The sequence below is a fragment of the Salvelinus sp. IW2-2015 genome, linkage group LG35 (assembly GCF_002910315.2).
Source record: "Salvelinus sp. IW2-2015 linkage group LG35, ASM291031v2, whole genome shotgun sequence".
Taxonomy (NCBI): Eukaryota; Metazoa; Chordata; class Actinopteri; order Salmoniformes; family Salmonidae; genus Salvelinus; species Salvelinus sp. IW2-2015.
The window spans coordinates 2,348,187-2,363,266 of record NC_036874.1 but is presented as its reverse complement, the minus strand read 5'-3'; the positions used below and the strand labels follow the sequence as shown (position 1 = coordinate 2,363,266).

Sequence of the window (15,080 nt, the reverse complement as noted above, 5' to 3'; positions counted from 1 at the left end):
CCATGAGCTGTTGCTATCAATAWGGTGTCTCATCATTTTCACKTCGAATAGAAGTAGAGGMACTTTTGTCAAAGGTTGCTTGTTMTGGGCTCTGAGGGAACTTTATTCACTTAGCCAGATGATTTTTKATCWTTGTTGCATTCRTCACATATGATTTGGCACAGTATTTGCAAATGTACACAGCTTTTCCTTCTACATTAGCTGCAGTGAAATGTCTCCACACGTCAGATAGTGCCCGTGGCATTTTCCTGTAAAGATTAGAAAAAAACGAGTAAAAAAATAACTAAATACAATTCCAGATAAATAGTTAAGCAGTTAGATTAAACAACTCCTTTGTAAGATAAATGTTTTAAAATGAAACATGTATGGAAACAGGTGAATTAACACTCAGTTAGCAGGCTCAAGCAAGCTAAAACCCACATGGTAGCAAAAACTAACTAGCAGAAACTGATAACAAGTCAGAAATTATTTAAACACACTTTGCTGTAGGCTACTAAACTCAGCTAAAAAAAGAAAAGTCCCATTTTCAGGACCCTGTCTTTCAAAGACCATTCATAACAATCCAAATAACTTCAAAGATCTTCATTGTAAATGTTTTAAACACTGTTTCCCATGCTCGTTCAATGAACCAAAAACAATTAATGAACATGCACCTGTGGAATAGTCGTTAAGACACTAACAGCTTACAGACGGTAGTCAATTAAGGTCACAGTTATGAAAATTTAGGACACTAAAGAGGCCTTTCTACTAACTAAAAAACACCAAAAGAAAGATTCTCAGGGTCCCTGCTCATCTGCGTGAATGTGCCTTAGGCATGCTGCAAGGAGGCATGAGGACTGCAGATGTGGCCAGGGCAATAAATTGCAATGTCCGTAGTGTAAGACGCCTAAGACAGCACTATAGGGAGACAGGACGTACAGCTAACCATCAACGCAGTGGCAGACCACGTGTAACAACACCTGCACAGGATTGGTACATCCGAACATCACACCTGCGGGACAGGATGGCAACAACAACAACTGCCCGAGTTACACCAGGAAGGCACAATCCTTCCATCAGTGCTCAGACTGTCTGCAGTAGGCTGAGAGAGGCTGGACTGAGGGCTTGTAGGCCTGTTGTAAGGCAGGTCCTACCAGACATCACCAGCAACAACGTCGCCTATGGGCACAAAAAGTGCTCTTCACTGACGAGTCGCGGTTTTGTCTCACTCGGGGTGATGGTCGGATTCGCGTTTATTGTCGAAGGAATGAGTGTTACACCCGAGGTCTGTACTCTGGAGCGGCATCGAGGTGGAAGGTCCGTCATGGTCTAGGGCAGAGTGTCACAGCATCATCGGACTGAGCTTGCTGTCATTGCAGGCAATCGCAATGCTGCACGTTACAGGGAAGACATCCTCCTCCCTCATGTGGTACCCTTCCTGCAGGCTCATCCTGACATGACCCTCCAGCATGACAATGCCACCAGCCATACTGCTCGTTCTGTGCGTGATTTCCTGCAAGACAGGAATGTCAGTGTTCTGCCATGGCCAGCGAAGAGCCCGGAACTCAATCCAATTGAGCACGTCTGGGACCTGTTGGATCGGAGGGTGAGGGCTAGGGCCATTCCCCCCAGAAATGTCTTGCAGGTGCCTTGGTGGAAGAGTGGGGTAACATCGCACAGCAAAAACTGGCAAATCTGGTGCAGTCCATGAGGAGATGCACTGGAGTACTTAATGCAGCTGGTGGCCACACCAGATACTGACTGTTACTTTTGATTTTGACCCCGCCTATGTTCAGGGACACATTATTCCATTTCTGTTAGTCACGTGTCTGTGGAACTTGTTCAGTTTATGTCTGTTGTTGAATCTTGTTAAGTTCATACAAATATTTACACGTTAAGTTTGCTGAAAATAAACGCAGTTGACAGTGAGCGGACGTTTCTTTTATTGCTGAGTTTATTTACTAGTTAACAAAAAATCATGTATGTCATAAAATATATTCACCCCACCCAGTATTGTAATCAAAACTTACCAGAAAGCATGTTGTCCTTGGCTCAGACAGTGTAGTAGCGTGGGCACAATAGCATCTCATTAGTGTGCAAGATTTTGAGAATCAGCTGTACATGTGATGGAAGAGTGGACTGCACGTGATGGTAGAATGCACTGTGCATGCAGAGGTTTACAATTCCATTGAATTGGGGATAGTTTAAGCAGAATGTCACAAAACCTAGAATTGCCTTATGTGTATCCCACAAAAAAGGTTCACTGTCATAAGCTAACTTTTTTGATGAATTTAAGCAAAACTCCCAAAAATTCCCATGGAAAATTTCCAGGAATTTACCGGAATGTTTCCGACCCTTTGCAACCCTACTCATGATACCTAGGAGGTATTGGTGAAATGTTTACAAGATATGTAAGATGAATCTGTAAGGCAACTGTAAGACTCAGTTTACAAATTACACTCCAAAATAATGACTTCCCTTATAATTTATATATTTAACTTACAGGGCCCCTGAAGTGAACAGAACACAGGGACACTGACCTGAGGTAGACCTCAGAGCGGGCYCATCCAGAGGGGTTGACAGGCAGGTCCTCCTCTTGGCTGATCTGTTTAAAGAAGCGGAAGGCGTGGCTATGGCAGCGGCGGGCCCCCTGAAGTTGCTCCACCAGGAAGACCACCGTGTCGTGGAGCAGGCCCAGCATACGGYCACCTGTCATCCCAGAGAAGGACAGCTGCCTAAGCCTGGCCCCRGCCCGCGCCTCCTGGACACAGTCTATCACTGCCCTCCAGGCCACTGAGGAGTGAAAGGAGGGGGCAGAGAAATAGAGAGAGAAGAGTAAGACGTGAGTAACACAGCATAACACACAAATGTAATACATATGGAAATTAGCCTACATTTTGTGCTAGATGGTTTATTACACAAGTTAATTCTATCCAAGTACGAGAACAAGTATTTTTCATAATCTATTGTTTAGTCACATGTAGAAATAGTGGGTATTTGTGCAAAAATCATTGCCTTGAGAATTGGGAAATGTAATTCTTTCTATACGAACACTCCACAGATAAGACACATGCAGTCTATTAATTTGCCCTGTCCTCCCTGAAACCTCACCCTCTATGCTGTCTGCCTCCACACTGAAGCCGTCATCGCTTTTGATTTCGAAGCGAAGGTGGGGCTGGTCTRGGCTGGGGGGACACTCATCGTCCTCGTCTGATGGCAGCAGCTCATCATCTGAGCACGATACAGCACCTGACAGGATGGAAATACCACAGGGTATTTTCAAATCAAGCACACTTGTTTACAGAGTACAGGTATAAGAAGTATCATCAGTCATCGTCATACAGGCATACTGTTCATACGGCACCATTACATATAAGTACCTGAGTATTTGTTCCAGTCAGTCAGGGCACTGCGGCCCACTGCGTCCCAGTTCTGTTTGCCCATGTCCCCCCCAAATCGAGGTATAGACAGGCGGTCCCAAGGCCCTGGCCTGTGAGGAATAGAACAAGAAAAACACTGAAATCGACTGGATACAGGCTGTATATCACTCACTGTATTAGATAACACTTTAGGGCAGAAATGCAGTGATGACAATTGGAGGTCATCCTGCAAACTAGGCGCTGTATTGTAGATTGGTACATGAGTGGTGACGGTTATGACAATCTCAGTTATGACTTCAAAAAAGGATTCTATGCATGACCTGCTCTTTACTTACTGACCTCTACATAGCCTATCGACAGTTCTATTCCAGGAGTAAAATGCCTTGTTCCATTTGTCATATCATACTATAGGTTACTAGTATGGAGAGGAAGAGTTAAGAAGAAGGTTAAAAATAGCCAGACATGATCTTATCGACACAACAGAGAAGAGGCCCACACTGGAAACACGAGCAACGTGCCAATTGTGAGAAGAAAAAAAATATTTCAATATGATTCTGACCTTGAGCATTGTTGGAGATGTAGCAAGTTAATCACTTTTAATAAAAATTATACAAGAGACTCAGCGGACATTAAACATAAAGGCATGACTATTCTTGTATTATTCATTGAAGATATTATTTGTACATTTTACCTCATTACTCACTTCATAAGATCACTGCCCTGATAAGTTCCAAAAGACTAACCTTGTGCTTTCAGAGTCACTCAAGTGCTCCTCCTTTAGCTTGTCCAGGTCCAACACACCTTTCACCGTTGGGGTTTTAATGCGAACACCCCCGGCCCTGCTGGAGACAGCAGCAAAGCTGTCTTTGGGTACCGGCAGGTCCTCCTTAGCACTAGGGGGCTCTGGCTCTAGGAAGTCTGTCTTGGACTTCTTTATGGCACCAATGCGATCAGAAAGGGAGGACACCCTCTTCATACGGACATGGGCACGAGGAGGGCGGGGTGTTGAAACAGACAGTGTGGTGGCTGCGGGCTCGGGTTCGATGAGTAGTCCTGGGGGCAGGACCACAGATTTCAYGGAAGGGTTGTTACGGAATGTGGAGGGACTCAGTATGCGCGGACCGGTCCGGTTGGGGGTGTAGTTACTGGCCATGGCTTGGTTGATGATGGCTTGGGCACTCTCAGTCTTGGTCATGGAGGAACTCCCGTCCTGACCAGCAAACTCAAACAGGTCTGCAGCTTTGTCAGACTTCTTTCTCCTAGAAGTTGTGGAAGGTTCTTTCTTCTTTCTGGGTTTCTTCATCCCTGGTATAGCTCCATCTGCAGATACGCTTGCGTTCTTCCTGGGTTTCTTGACCGCAGTTGCTGCCACTGTCCCATTGTTGTTATGAGTGAGCAGTTGAGTGATGGTAGCTGGGTTCTGAACCACAGGCGTGGCCATCCTAGGGACATGGGTTGGCATGGCAGTCATTGTAACTGGGGTGGACATTGTACCAGCTGCTGCCAAGGTGGCAGACAGGGCATTGCTCTGAAGGAGGCTGGCTATCTGAGTGACACAGTTATAGGAGGGAGAGCTCTGACTGGGCAGCTGGAAGGTGTTGCTCTCTGGGTTCTTCACAAAGATCTGGCCCAGGCGGTTGACTAGCAGAACGTGAGGTGTAGGGTCCACGTTAGGACCACCCACTTCCTTCACAGTAAGGATAGCGTGGCCAGGTAGTCCCTGAGGTAACAGCGTCTGTTGGGGCTCCAGTGGCGGCCTGGGGGTGGAGAAGTTGATGGAGATGGTGTGTCCCATGGCAGCTTCCTTCTGCAGAGACGTGGAGCTGTATCCGTTAATCATCACAGGGGCAGAGGAGGGCTGAAGCGAAGAGAGCATGGGGTGACACTGGGTGGATAGAGCATCGGAGAGAGAGCATATGGAGGGAGAGGAGGATACAATGGTAATTGCTGTGGAGACCATGGCCTGGGATTGTGTGGAGAATATAGGCAGCGAGACTGATCCATACGATGGGAGACTGACGCTTGATGTTGCAGATAAAATGGGATCAATTTGAGAGGACAAATGTGGAAGGGCACTGTCTGGAATAGGTGCTGATAATTTGGTACAAAAGGTCTCCATGGGCTGCAAGACTGTTGACCCTTGGGAGGATGTCAGGGGTTGTAGTGAGATGCTAGTGAGAGGTGGCCTTGAAGGGTTAAAGCCAGGCAAAGAGAACTGCACAGAGGGACTCATTTGTAAAGGGTTCATCGGGGCTATGCTGGGGCAAGGGAAGTCCGAGGAGATAAGAGAAGAGGGTTGAAGAAGCTCCAACAGGGTGCCCTGACTACTGCTCAACGATGGATCTCGTGAACTCTCTGTCAAGTGGTTCATGTAAATGGCAGATCCATCTGTGGGCGATACAAAGTGGCCGCTGTTAGAATCCAAGAAGAGGTCTTTTGGGTCTTGAGGCTGATGGGTTTCCATGGGAGCATCAACCTGGACAGGGACCAGCTCAGTGAAACAGGTGCTGGGGGAGGGAGGATCACACCTTTCAAGAACAAGTGGAGCCCCAGGGACAACATCCAGACTGGAAACTTGAAATAAATCCTCTGGGTAGACCGTATCAGGCACCTTAGTATGGACAAAGTCCAGCAGCGTTCCTTGAAGGGGTGCAATCAGCACTGGTTCGTGGGCGTCTAAGGAGGGGACTGAGTTATTTTGCTCTAGAGGAGTTGGGAAGGCGTATAACTGCAGGGGAGTAGTATTCACATCAGCAGGGCTGTACGTTGTATATGGGTCCACTGCAGCTGGTCTTCGAGCTTCTGGTGAGATCTCAGTTGGCGCAAGGGTCACACTATCCAATTCAGTCCTAGCTAGTTGTGTGGCATTAAAGGCTTTGGATGGATCATGGGGTCTATACGCTGGGGGAGGTTTTGTAGCGGGGAGGACAACTCTGGTTGTAGACTTGAATGGGTTGCTAAGGGGTGACTGATCTGGGACAGGGCTTCCAGAGTCTGCACTTAGACCATTTGTTGTAATTTTTACTTCAGGCAGAACATGCGTTTGAGCTGGGTTCTGAACTTGACTGGCGCTCTTCAGTTTCTGAGCCCCGTCCGTGGTTGTCACGCTGGCATCACTCTCCGCCCCATCGTCCACGCCGTCCAGTTGGGGGATAGATCTTGAAGAGGGAGAGGCAGGAGCCTGGGTTGTGTCCCTGGAGCCTGTGCGACTGACCACAGTGTGCGAGAAGTCAAAATAGTGCTCCATGTCCTCATCYGAYGAAGTGTTCCCCCAGTCTTGCCTGGCAGCTGAGCGGGTCAGGGCTGTACGSGTCTTCSTCTTGCGAACCTCMGGCTCCCAGAACTCCTCTTGGTTGTCGTCGCCCTCCACGTCTATCTGGGCGCCACAGTTCATGGCCACTCCCTCATTCACTAGCGTCTCCTCAATCTCAAGCTCAGTCTTCAACTCGGAGCCCATGGCCACGTCAGAGTCCTCGTGGAATTGTGTGAAAGAGCCRCTAAGTGGTGAGGTGCTGTTAGGTGCAGGGTTATCCTCCGGTTCTGGGGAGGCCAGGAAGTTGTGTGGTACCTCCACTGAGTCTGACTGGTTCAGGTCAAAAGACAGCCTGGGTCTAGGGGAGTGCTGGACGGTTGGGGAGAGGGACAGGCAAGGGGAAGGGAAGCTGCCCACACTGTCTTCCCACGGTGGCTGGGGAAAGAGTCCTGAGGTAGAGCGAGTCATGTTCCCGGGGCATCGGGCAGAGGAAGCACTTCGACCTCCGACAGGGCGGGCAGAGGGAGAGGTCAGCAGGATATCAGTAGCACCGAGGGGAAACAGCGGAGAGGTGGGTACGGAGGCCTTGGGATGCATGGAGCCCCCAGTGCGGAGGGTGATTAGTCCAGATCCAGTTGGAGAGCCCAGGGGTGGGGAGGACATGTCCCTGCGGGTTTGGGAGTGGGGGCTGTGGCGACGAGGCCTGCGRGTCTCCTCCAGGTCACTGATGGTCAGGATGTGGTGGGGTTTGGACTTGGTAGCTCCTGCAGAAGAAAATCAGATAGCAGTGAGACAACTGAACGGACACACAAACAATTAATGCTTTCTGAGTAATATCTAGAAATCACTCAAAACCTGACAATTGTTTTTTTTATAAAACAACATTAGCCAACCACGGAACAGTTACCTGGGGAGGGCAGAGGCCGGAACAGTCCTCCAGCTGGTCTCCTGATTTTGGGCCTTGCCCCTTGGTCAGGTTTAGGGAGTGGAGCTGAGAAGCTGGGAGTAGTGGGTCGGGAATGTGCCARGTCAACCTCTTGGGCATCAGATTCTAGAGGTGAAGCAACAACAACTCTGTTTCCTATGCCACAGCTAAGTCTTGCTAATATCCACGTTGTAGTGTAAGAAAGCCAACAGTCACACATTCACACAAATATTTATACTGAACAAAAATAGAAACGCAACATTCAACAATATCAAAGATTTCATTGAATGACAGTTCATAAGGAAATCAGTCAATTGAAATAAATTCATTAGGCCCTAATCTATGGATTTCACATGACTGGGAATACTGATATGCATATTTTGGTCACAGATACCTTAAAAAAAAAGGTAGGGGCATTGATCAGAAAAGTATCGGGTACGAGCACTATTTTTGCCTCATGAAGCGCAATATCTCCTTCGCATAGAGTTCATCAAGCTGTTGATTGTAGCTTGTGGAATGTGGTCCCCTCTCCACTTCAACGTCTGCATGAAGTTGCTGGAGAGAGGCAGGAACTGGAACACACGGTTATACACGTCGATCCAAAGCTTACCAAACATGCTCAAGGAGTGACATGTCTGGTGAGTATGAAGGCCATGGAAGAACTGGGACATTTTCAGCTTCCAGGAATTGTGTACAGATCCTTGCGACATGGGGCAGTGCATTATCATTCTGAAACATGAGGTGATGGCGGTGGGTGAATGGCACGACAATGGGCCTCAGGATCGTGTCACGGTATATCTCTGTGCATTCAAATTGCCATCAATAAAATGCAATTGTGTTCGATGTCCGTAGCTTATGCCTGCCCATACCCTGCCCATACCCTCATGCTACGACGGGGCACTCGGTTCACAACGTCAGCAAACCGCTCACCCACACGTGGCCATACAACGTGATCGTCAGTTGGGCATACTGCCAAATTCTCCAAAACAACTTTGGAGGCAGCTTATGGTAGAGAACTGAACATTCAATTTTCTGGCAACATGTCTGGTGGACTCCTGCAGTGAGAATGCAAATTGCACGCTCCCGCAAAACCTGAGACATCTATGGTATTGTGTTGTGTGATAAAAATGCACATTTTAGAGTGGCCTTTTATTGTTCCCAGCACAAGGTGCACCTGTGTAATGATCATGCTGTTTAATCAGATTCTTGATATGCCACACCTGTCAGGTGAATGGATTATACATTATTAGTAAGCAAATTTGTGCACAAAATTTGAGCTAAATAAGCTTTTGTATGTATAGAAATTGCTATGATATTTTATTTCAGCTCATGAAACATGGCACCAACACTTTACATGTTGCGCCAATATTTTTGTTCAGTGTAGTAGTGATGGTTTGATGCAGTGTTGTGTTACCAGGACTCTCACCTGACTGGGCGCAGGGGCTGTGTGCTATAGTGTTATTCTCTCCTTTGTCAGGCATCTCTTCAGCAGGTTTCTCAGGGACCGGCGGTCGGACCTCACGGATCGTACACGTGTATTTGCATCGCCGCAGTGGGTTCACCGTGCTCCAGTACCAGCGAGAACACCTGGGGAGAGGAGGAGTTGAAAGGAAGTCATAAAATACCCAAGTCGTAACATGCATATTTCTGTTTCATTATGAATTTCTGCTACTTACCGGTAACCCACTGGGAAGAGTTTTCCTTGCTTTGCAGACAGCTCAGTCAGCATACCTAGCTTTTCAATCTGCAAAGAGCCTGAAATCAGAAAATAACTATGATTAGATGAGCAAAACCCATGACCAGTCCTGTGATACTTATACTCAAGTGAGCTAAAAATAACAATGTAATGTGTTGAGAAAATATACCAATCATCAAATTTATGTTTTCTGGCTCCAGTCCGGTCAAGAACTTCCTGCGAAGACTGATCCCATCAAAGTCCACATACATCCTCCGATTCACCTCAAACCCTTGGCCGGTGATGATCTGCAATGAACAAGAACAATGTACACATGCGTGAGGAAACTCATAAAAAAACATAACAGTCCCACTGCTGAGTAGTCCCAGGACTTTACCTTGCCACTGATGAGGTCTCTGTGTTTGTAGCAGTACACCTTCTTGTCGTCCTGGAATACACAGTTGCGGGAGCGGGCACACATGAAGTGGTAGTTGCTCTGGCAGGAGGTCAGACAGCAGCCCACTGTGGCACCTGTATGGTTACAGCGCTCACAGCGCTGAGGGAACAAGAGACAGACAGGTTAGATCAGTCCAGGAGGAGAGAAAAGGGGTGGATAATGAGTTTGAGAGAGATGATGGACGTTGGACAAAGATACACAAACTACAGCTGCTGGAAAAACAAGAATGTCACTGCACAAATAAAGTGAAGCCTCACCATGAAGCGCCCCCTAGCGACGGCACTGTGCACGTGCATCAGAGAGCCATTGTCCTCCTCGAACACCTCGGCGGACCACATGGAGCAGTTGATGTGAGCCCATTCGTTCTGGCCCAGGTACAGCAGCCTGCCCGCCTCCTGAGTAACACACGGAGGAGGTTAGAAATACAGAACTGGTGGGTTACCTACTGTGTGGATTTGGTTGACTTAATTTCCTGTGAGTCAAGGGCTGTTATGTTGAAAAAGGGTATGAAGGCTTAGTGCTCTGAAGTCAGAGTGCGGTTTTCTTTCCACCATGCTGCTCAGAAGTGTTCTGAAACCTAGTTTCAGTCTTACTCACATTGGACTTAGCATCTCCATACTTTTGGCACAGTGAGCATTGCCTCCCGTCGTCCTTGGACCACCCTGTGTCTAGGTCAGCCTTGGACAGCCGTCCCTCAGACTTGAATGGACGTCCCTCAGACATGGATTGCAGTCTGGCTCTTCCCCTTTTCCCTGAGGGACAAATGCCAAACATCAAACCAAAACAATTCCCTTAGGAAATTGGTTGATTCAATATTTTCTTTCTCATTGTTTTTCCTCCCCTCAGTTGTGTAAAGTACCTTTGAGTTTATTAAGCCTGAAATCCCTGTTTTTCCTAAAGTGGAGACCCCTGGTTGGCTCTGTGATCAGTGGGGTGGTGGGGTGAGGCACCTCTTCTTGTTTCACCTCCYGGCGTGGAACGTTCTCCGTCTGCAGGGTCCCTAGAGGGGCCCTGGACCTTAGCTCCTCCCTCTCACGCCACTGGGCATACACATGCTCAGTGGTGGGGGGCTGAACCGCATGGGACAGCATCCCACTGCAATGGGAAAGAGAATGGATGGAGAAATGGAGGGGTGAGGAGATGAAAGAAGAGGAAGTCAAGTTCTATGTTAGACACCAGTGCAAAACTCAAATTTGGATGGTTTAGGCAAACATCTGAGTTACACGTGCACACAGTTACTCAAGTTAGGATTTGACTTTGCGCATACAACTGAGACAGTGGCTCACATCTAGCTAATTATGATTACACTCATTTACATTAAGAAACAATTCATGTTTATTAATCAATCTTGCCCCCAGAAGATAAGGTGACAGACAGGTTAAGTCCTGAGCTTACCACTCTGTGCATCACCCTACAATGAGCTAAATGAAGTCACTACTCTGTGTCCTCCATCGCAGGGAAGGAAAGCTGTGAACTGGGAATGTGTGGGAGAGGAGGGGGACTGTCCTGGCTTTAACATACAGAAGAAGAAAATAATTATAAGACTAACTTCTGTAACTTCCTGTCACATTGGATTTGAATGACTTTTCCCCCACTTTAAGGTCATTGTTGACAGTACAATTCAAATCAACTTCTCATCTCCCATCAGGATGGGAACAACAGGGGTGTCATACAAATGTGTGGCAAACCAGAAAACAATCAGTTGCGCCACTGAATGTAGGCTTATGCTGCTTCATGGGAAAATACATAAATCACTGCAGGGAAGTAGTGAAGCAATATATCACAACCCAACCTTAAACTGGAATTTCATTGAAATCTTCCCATATGAGTCAATATCTGATGACATGGTAAATTCTTCAACCTAAGTGTTAAATCCCCAAATCCTAATGTCTGAGCAATAACTCCCAGACAGATAACCTTCTAAGAGCCTTGGTAAATCGTACGCCGAGTTCAAAAGCATAACAAAATCTAGGTTTAACAGACTAGGACAGGGATCATCAACTAGATTCAGCCGCGGGACGATTCTCTCTTGAGCAGATGGTCAGGGGGCCGGAACATAATTACACATCATTTGTAGACTGCAAAATGATCGCAGGAAGCCCAAACAGATATAATTTGACTAAAACAATAATTTCAAAACCTGCTTACATTGGTATAAAACCACATATTTCTCTATTATGCATGGGAAATAAAATCACTGTGGGCCACCAGTTGAGATACCCTAAACTAGGAGATATGAGGAGCAGATTGCTACTCACATAGGCAGGTCTTTGGATCGGGGGTCCCACACTTTGGGGTCCTGACTGTTGAACCAGTTGAAGACCTCCTCCAGAAGCTGCAGAGAGAACAGTGAGSAGAGGGTGAATCTACACTCRTCTGTTMGCCATTTTACAACATGTACTGKTTTTTTCTTTCCAATAAACATTGCAAATATTCTTGGATTCAACCATCTTCTATGACTTTAGTTTGAACCAAGTGAACCTATGACCACCAGGAGAGTCATGACCACCAGAACCACAGCCCTACAGAGCCCCATAACTCATTCCCAATCACATACTGTTCTGCTGACTAGACAGCCATTTGGAACAGCAGACACCACAATACATATACTGAGGACTGATATCACTGACTGAGTACAGACCATATATTGCGTTAGGATGAGGGTATTCAAGTGTCTGTTGTCTAACTTCTGATATTGAATTTTATGAAACATTTAAACTAGTGTGTACAGTCTATACACAATACTTCAAATTAAGTTGAATGTCTCAAGCAAGATGAGCGTAAACAGCTGTGTTCAAAGTGCAACCAAGTATAGTGAGAACATTTGTATATCCGTTTACTATCGTGTGTGTGCTTTTAACAAAAAAGCTGTGTTTATGTAGCTAAAGTACAGGAAAACGTGATAACATTGCAGAAGACTTTCAGTATGACACAAAACAGTTGGTTGAACTGTAAGTACTGTGCTTGTAGCTACATGGTCAAGTAAATATTTCTGATTTGTACTGTAKAATTGCCTATGTAAAGAGCTTTCCCCCCAGAGTGTTGCTGTCTGAGTACTCAGCTTTTACCTTCAAGTAGTAGGAGCGGGCCAAGGCTGTGGGCCTTTCATCCTCCGGTAGAGACTCCTCCTGATCCAGACGCCTCCGCACCACTTGCACCACATCTTCATGGAATGATTTCTACAACATCAACAGACATAGAAATATACAAACATAGTTATTTAGCTGACACTACTCATTCATCTTCCTTTGAAAATGTTCCTTCAAATGAGAGTTAATGTAGAAGAGATCCTGTCCTGCCAATTCAGATGCTATATAGACAGACACTGACCAGGGTGGTGTAGAGGCCTTTGTCAAACTTCTTGCCCACAGCACGGAGGTCACAGACTGGCTGGCCCTCCGCTCCACTGTCAGGGTCAACCTGGGTCACGCACTACAGGAGGGGAATATGGACAAATTTAGTATGTTACAGAGAAACAACACTGAACATATAGCCACACAAGCACTTATGTGCAACAGTTCAAGAGGAACGGGCAAATAGTCCTAGCAGATCTCTGATATCAGCTAATAAACTTTTTAAAAAGAGAGGAGAGAGTCGTTGCACTCATTCTTTGAAATTATTTCTTCAGAAAAGCCACATGAAAACTTGACTACAAGTAATGATAGGTGTTAAAATGCCTGCTGCTATTTTCAGCCTGCGCATCCTGTCTCATTTAGCATCCTGTGGTAAGAAGCATTGTACGGCCTGGTATCTCCCACCTGTGAGCAGGTGATGAGGTGCTGGGTGAGAGTGGAGGTGAGCAGGCAGGCCAGCACCTTCTCTACCCCGGCCCTCAGCTCCATGTGGAGCAGCTCCCTCCAGGCGCTGGGCTGGGACTGGCTGCAGGGCCGGCAGGAATACGCCACACTCTCTGGCAGGCTGGACAGAATCTCATACAGGTCACCTGGAGGGTAGGAGGGACGGACAACCATCAGAACCATTCCTTCGCACTACATCAAAAGCATGGGAGATAACAGCAGGTGATAAACTCAGATTTGGTCTGTCCCAGATAGTCGTCATCTGTTCTTTAGACCAATCAAAATTGTAAAACACATTTTTTCAAATATAGACACGCTCTATGCATTTGAATAAAATCAACTATATGCACTGAGCTTGTCTGACGCTTTAAGCACACTGTTTGATGAAATAATTAAGACAAATTACTCATGAGGGAGAGAATCCATTGGCCATGCTGTGTAAAAACATTTATAACAAATGACAGCAAGTCTCTCCTCCCTGGTGCAGCAAACAGACACCACAGCAAGTGTTTATAGCGCTTTACATGCCAAAGCTGCAACATAATAACAGCGATTTCGTTTCTTACTTGTTCCTAAACTGAAAAGTTCTGTTACCGAAATACCTACATTTGTTAAGGAAAAACATTCCCTAGACCCTTGTTCTCTTACGTGAAACATGTATGCATGTGACCAATAGGGCCTGGCCTATAGCCTATCATAATCACATCAATAAATTGGTTCTAACAAACTCCGAACACATGACAGCAAAATGGATGTGAAAAAAGCAGCAAAATGGATGTGAAAAAGAAACTCGAAAGTGCCAAGAGTGAGCAAAGCTGTCATCAAGGCAAAGGGTGGCTACTTTGAAGAATCGCAAATATATTTTCATTTGTTTGTTTACTACATGATTCCATGTGTTATTTCATAGTTTTGACATCTTCYCTATTATTCTACAATCGAGAAAATAGGAAAAATAAAATAAAAACCCTTGAATGAGTAGGTGTTCTAAAACTTGACTGGTACTGTATATGGATAATTTATAAAACCAGGCATGTTTAACAGTTAGGCTATTCATTAATTAAGTTGGTGTTTCCCCTCAATTTTCTTAAGACAATTAAGGCAAGACCTGTTTCCTCATCTCCTCATTCAGCTGCTGCCTCCTTCGCATTGTTCTCAACATCAACATTCTGGTTAAGTTTGCTATTATGCACATAGCAACATAAAGGGGAAAGGCGCCAATTCAACGGCGCACTGAAGATTATGTTTCAGAACCACTATCCATCGCGGGAGAAAGCGCATTTGTTATAAAATAATATTCTATTTATTAGCGTTGCACCATTATTGTTACATAATATAACCATTTACAATTTCAGTAGCACGTTTTGGAGTTATGGGCTGTGCCATCCTCATGGCCTCGGCAATGGAGCAGTCCACTGAGATAGGCGTGAATTAGACAGTCGGCTTGTGCACCATGAAGAAACACATACATTTGGGACTGTTCGACAAAAGAAAGCTCAGTCGACCAACAACCCATCGACCAGTCCACTTAATGGGGTCAGCCTTAATAGAGATACAGTGCCTTCAGAAAATATTTACACCCCTTGACTTTCTCCGCATTTTGTTGTGTTACAACCT

At 46.0% G+C, this 15,080-nt stretch overlaps 1 protein-coding gene across 1 annotated transcript in view; it reads right to left on the bottom strand.

Annotated features, from left to right (window-relative positions):
- The window catches only part of LOC111958933 (histone-lysine N-methyltransferase 2B), a 76,077-nt gene that overhangs the window by 12,801 nt on the left and 48,196 nt on the right, over positions 1–15,080 (bottom strand). Inside the window, exons 17-32 of the mRNA XM_070437496.1 lie at positions 13,428–13,612; positions 13,000–13,101; positions 12,738–12,848; positions 11,928–12,004; positions 10,529–10,764; positions 10,267–10,421; positions 9,927–10,064; positions 9,610–9,768; positions 9,403–9,520; positions 9,214–9,292; positions 8,964–9,124; positions 7,520–7,663; positions 4,103–7,376; positions 3,360–3,469; positions 3,091–3,228; positions 2,520–2,772 (exon numbers count right to left, since the gene is read on the bottom strand). Coding sequence (XP_070293597.1) covers positions 2,520–2,772; positions 3,091–3,228; positions 3,360–3,469; positions 4,103–7,376; positions 7,520–7,663; positions 8,964–9,124; positions 9,214–9,292; positions 9,403–9,520; positions 9,610–9,768; positions 9,927–10,064; positions 10,267–10,421; positions 10,529–10,764; positions 11,928–12,004; positions 12,738–12,848; positions 13,000–13,101; positions 13,428–13,612 — 5,440 coding nt within the window. The remainder of the gene's footprint in view (positions 1–2,519; positions 2,773–3,090; positions 3,229–3,359; positions 3,470–4,102; positions 7,377–7,519; positions 7,664–8,963; positions 9,125–9,213; positions 9,293–9,402; positions 9,521–9,609; positions 9,769–9,926; positions 10,065–10,266; positions 10,422–10,528; positions 10,765–11,927; positions 12,005–12,737; positions 12,849–12,999; positions 13,102–13,427; positions 13,613–15,080) is intronic.